At 48.8% G+C, this 4,349-nt stretch overlaps 1 protein-coding gene across 1 annotated transcript in view; it reads left to right on the top strand.

Moving 5' to 3' along the window:
• Positions 1-4,349, top strand: part of sh2b1 (SH2B adaptor protein 1) — a gene marked incomplete at its 5' end in the record, with an annotated part of 7,242 nt that continues 2,893 nt past the window's right edge. Inside the window, 8 exon segments of the mRNA XM_035654752.1 lie at positions 1-359; positions 1,210-1,311; positions 1,744-1,835; positions 2,036-2,118; positions 2,210-2,365; positions 2,455-2,666; positions 2,748-2,922; positions 3,614-3,704. Of these exon segments, the coding sequence (XP_035510645.1) occupies positions 1-359; positions 1,210-1,311; positions 1,744-1,835; positions 2,036-2,118; positions 2,210-2,365; positions 2,455-2,666; positions 2,748-2,922; positions 3,614-3,704 (1,270 nt within the window).

Below are 4,349 nucleotides of genomic sequence, written 5' to 3'. Positions count from 1 at the left end.
CTCACTCCGCCTCCTCCACGCTGCCCCCGAGCAGCGCCGCCGCCGCCGTGGGTCCTCCGAGGAAGGTGGGCCGGCTGGTGCGGGAGGGCGGGGTGACCGTCAGCTCGTCCAGCGACGAGCTGAGCGCGGGCCACGGCTTCTCTGGCTTCTCGTTCGGTCTGCTGCATCACAGCACGGACAACAACAGCGCCGCCTCCGCTGCAGCTCAGACCGGCCCGGCTCAGCCTCTGGCCAGCGGCGGGAACGTGCCCTGGAGGGGGGGGCGCTGGCATAAATGTCGCCTGGTCCTCAGAGAGAGGGACAGAGAGGGCGGGGAGCGGGGAGAGGAGTACTACTTGGAATTCTTCATTCCACCTAAAGTAAGTGTGAAGCTTTAAAACGTCTTCATGCAGCACGAGACAGAAGATAAAGTGTTGATCCTACAGCAGCAGAACAACAGGAACGTTTCCTTAGATACGCTTGTAAAAAACCATTTATATAAAGATTAAAGTACTAAACAGGTTTAACACCCAAACATAATGAGGCAAAAATAGTCAAAATAATTTGAGAGACGAGGAATGAATAATGAAATATTTAATACAAGAGTTGCAAGTTGAGGAAGTGGAATCAGTGTTTACGTCCTGTGTCTGCAGGTAGCAGCGTCAATATATATAGTTTATAGTTTATAGTCGATTAATCGATTCTGATAATCTGATAACTGTTTTCATTATTTTTACAACCCAAAAAGAAATGTCTCTAATTCTAGTTCCTGAAGTTTTACAGATTTGATTTCCCCGTCATATTTATATGTTATTAAACTAAATATCTTTCTTGGAAGACGTCACAAAATAATCCCTAGTTGCAGCTCTAGTTTCTGCTCCGTTTGATTGGTGGTTGATGGTAAATATGAAGTTACAGACAGCATAGCTTCACATAAAGACTGGAAACGGAGGAAACAGTTAACCAGGTAACAATATCCACTTTTAAAGGTCATACATGAAACTCACTGCCACTGGATGTCACACTAGAGACCCAGCATCTCAGACGGAAACAATGGGTGCTATAACCCACCAGACTGTTTTAATAAAACCAGTATTTAACCTAACAGATAATCCTGAAACACACTTCAAACTGGACAGAAACGAAATAAAGTCTTTGTTTTCTGTAGTTTTGTATTGATGGCTAACGGAGGAACTTCAGTCTCTGATTCTTCTTGGTTTGTCTCCACAGTCCTCAAAGCCCCGGCTGACTGTCCCTTGCTGCTCTATCGTGGATGTGAGGAGCACCACAGCGCTGGAGGTCCCCGACAAGGAGAACACCTTCCTGCTGCAGGTAATCTCTCGCTCTTACTCTCCACAGGTATTCTTCCATCTGATCAAACACCTCTCCTCCTGGTGCTCTTATTGAAGTGTACACAGCTGTTCACATCTCCTGCTGTCACCTTGTTGTCAATGTTTTATCTGTAATGATGAATCAACGCCTCCAATGAAATAAATGAATCCCTGCATAGTTTTCTTCCTGTATACTCCCCATGGAGTCGACTGGAAAACTATTTTTGTCCAGTAAATTTCCCCCGCTGTCCTCTGAGGACGGAGACGCTGTGACGGAGGATGTTTACTTTATTACACTGACATTTGAACTTCAGAGGCACCAAATACAGGAAATAACCTGAAATAACAAGGAAGGTGGATTCAACAGCTCTTAGTTTAATGACAGACATGAGCAGAGATGAAGTTTAACCCTCGCTGTTTCATTCTGTCTCAGCTGGAAGGGGCGGCGCAGTACGTGATCGAGACCCGTGACGCTGTGCAGATGAGAGCCTGGCTGAGCGACATCAGGAACGGCATCTGTCTCAGGTAGTGAACGGATGGGGGGGGCACCTACAGCTTCATTAGCACAGCTCGCCGTGGATACAGGCAGAGTTTAGAGTACCAGTGAGGATTTCTTAAGATAAAATGGACATGAGTCTAGTTCTGATCTCTCAAACCGAATTTAGGACAGGACAAGCAGGTAGGACGTTTGTCTGAGTCCCCTTTAAAGTGTCTCTCTCCCACAGTGAACAGGAAGACGCTGAAGGTGTGTGCGGGGGGCCGTTGGACATCAGTGGGACGCCTGAGATTGTTGACCGTCTTTCACAAGGTACGTGAGATCAGGTTTGTGAAGGATCTGAACCCTGGTTCAGGGATTCTTGTATCCGCTTTATAGCTCCGTTCCCTTTGTGTTGTCTCAGTGTGTTATGGAGGTATCGGAGGCTCCTCCCCCCTGATGGATCCTCTCCCCCCGGAGCTGCCCCCTCGAGCCCCTCTGGACGAACCAGACAGCCGGATTCTCGGGGGAGGCGGGGCTAGTCTGGGCACACCTTTTGCTGAGACACCAGACGCCACAGGTGAATATGATCCAACGTTTTTATTTAACACAATGAAACTCTTTAAAGAGCTGCGAGCGTTAAAGTATCGTACGTTTGTTCACGCACAGGGTCCTTCCTGTTCTCGGAGACGACAACCGCGGAGGCGGTGGAGCACCCGCTCAGTGAGTGTCAGTGGTTCCACGGCACCCTGTCCCGCCTCAAAGCGGCCCAGCTGGTGTTGGCTGGAGGCCCGGCGAGCCACGGCGTCTTCCTGGTTCGCCAGAGCGAGACACGGCGCGGAGAATACGTCCTCACCTTTAACTTCCAGGGCAAGGCCAAGGTGAGTCTGAGCTCAGCTCTGTGTGTGTTCCACTGTTCACCGTGTAAAGGTCCATTTATTCTACTGTGCTCGTCCCCTCAGCACCTCCGTCTGTCCCTGAACGAGGACGGTCAGTGCCGAGTGCAGCACCTTTGGTTCCAGTCCATCTTCGACATGCTGGAGCACTTCCGGGTGCACCCGATCCCCCTGGAGTCCGGCGGTGCCTCAGACGTCACACTCATCAGCTTCGTGGGTGCCACCGCTGTTCGCCAGCCAGGTACGAGTGAACCCTCCACATCTACAAAGAAAGGAATAAAAACCAAAACCAGCAGCAGAGATTATAAAGGAAAGAAATGTGCTATTAACAGCCGACCATTATGGGATGTTTAAGGGTGTTTTGGGTTAAGGAGCGACTTTCAGCTGAATATGTGAACCAACTTTGTTTTGGTTGAAAGTTGCCTGTTAACCGGGTCACAGACCCTGGAGGAGGGAGAGTGCAGGGACTGAGGTTAAACACGCTCTATAATCTAAACCAAACACACTGTTGAGCCACCTTAAATCACCGCAGGGGAAATTCCTTCACCGTGACAGCCGTAGTGTGTAGGAACCTGGCTGGAAGATCCCCCTGAAGGTGTGTGTGTGTGTGTGTGTACATCTGCATGCTGGCCAGCTGTTCTTACATACACACTGCATGAAGCCAGAAGCCACTCTCATTTTGTATCTCATCTCATCCTCCGCTCTTCCTCTCCGCCTACCAGAGAGTCAGAGTGTGATGTAATCCCTGATCTCACACCACTTTTGTTTGTTTGTTTGTTTGTTGTTGATTCCTTAAATTAAAAAAAAGCCTTTTTATCATCGTGTGCTGAAATCAGAAAGTAAGCAGGTGTTGTGCTCCACTGCTCCCATCGCTGTTCTGACCTCTCTGTTGTTGTTGTTGTCTGTTGTATCCGTTGGCTCATCCCTTGCAGGCCGGGACAGAGCAGGCAGTCGGCCTACAGTCTGTGACGCCATCACCACGCGCCATCCTGACTCTCCATCAACCCCCATCTCTGACTGTGTGTAAGTGAGACCGGACTCGGCTGAGAGAGAGAGAGAGAGAGGGAGGGAGTGTTTGGGAGCGAGCGGCTGAATGAGCTGATTGATTGACTCTCTATGTGCGTGTTCAGATTGGACACATGTACCGAGTCCGTACTGCAGCCGCCGTGGGTTCGAATCCAACCTGCGGCCCTTTGCTGTCAAATCAAATGAATGAATCTCTCTCAAATAAAGGGAAAAACTATAAAGATAAATATAAACAGCAGGTTTGGAAGGAAAACGAGAGCTTTTGGGGGTTCAGTGTAAATAAAGTGTCCATCAGCTGAAGAGGAAACATCGCTCGTACATCTGTCTCGTTCCATCTGTGAGATTCATTTACGGTTCAAGTCTGTTATTTCGACGATATGCCCATAAATACACGGTTGATGGCCAATCAAAAGGCACTGAGTATATATATTCATATACATTTATACAACCTACACAGAGGTCATTTACTTTCACCCAGCAGAGAAGGAACGTTTTATTCATACTCAAACTGACCGTCGCTCTATATTTACTGTTGTTAGACAACTTCACTGACCTTTCGGTGGTTCGATACCCGGCTCCTCCCGCTGCATCTCGAGCAACATACTGAACCCCAAACTGCTCTCTGTGTCTGTCTGTGTGTGT

This window comes from Morone saxatilis, unplaced genomic scaffold (assembly GCF_004916995.1).
Source record: "Morone saxatilis isolate NCDOM2014 unplaced genomic scaffold, NCSU_SB_2.0 Contig14, whole genome shotgun sequence".
Lineage (NCBI taxonomy): Eukaryota > Metazoa > Chordata > Actinopteri > Moronidae > Morone > Morone saxatilis.
The sequence above is the reverse complement of the archived record's forward strand: the minus strand, read 5'-3'. Positions and strand labels throughout refer to the sequence as shown.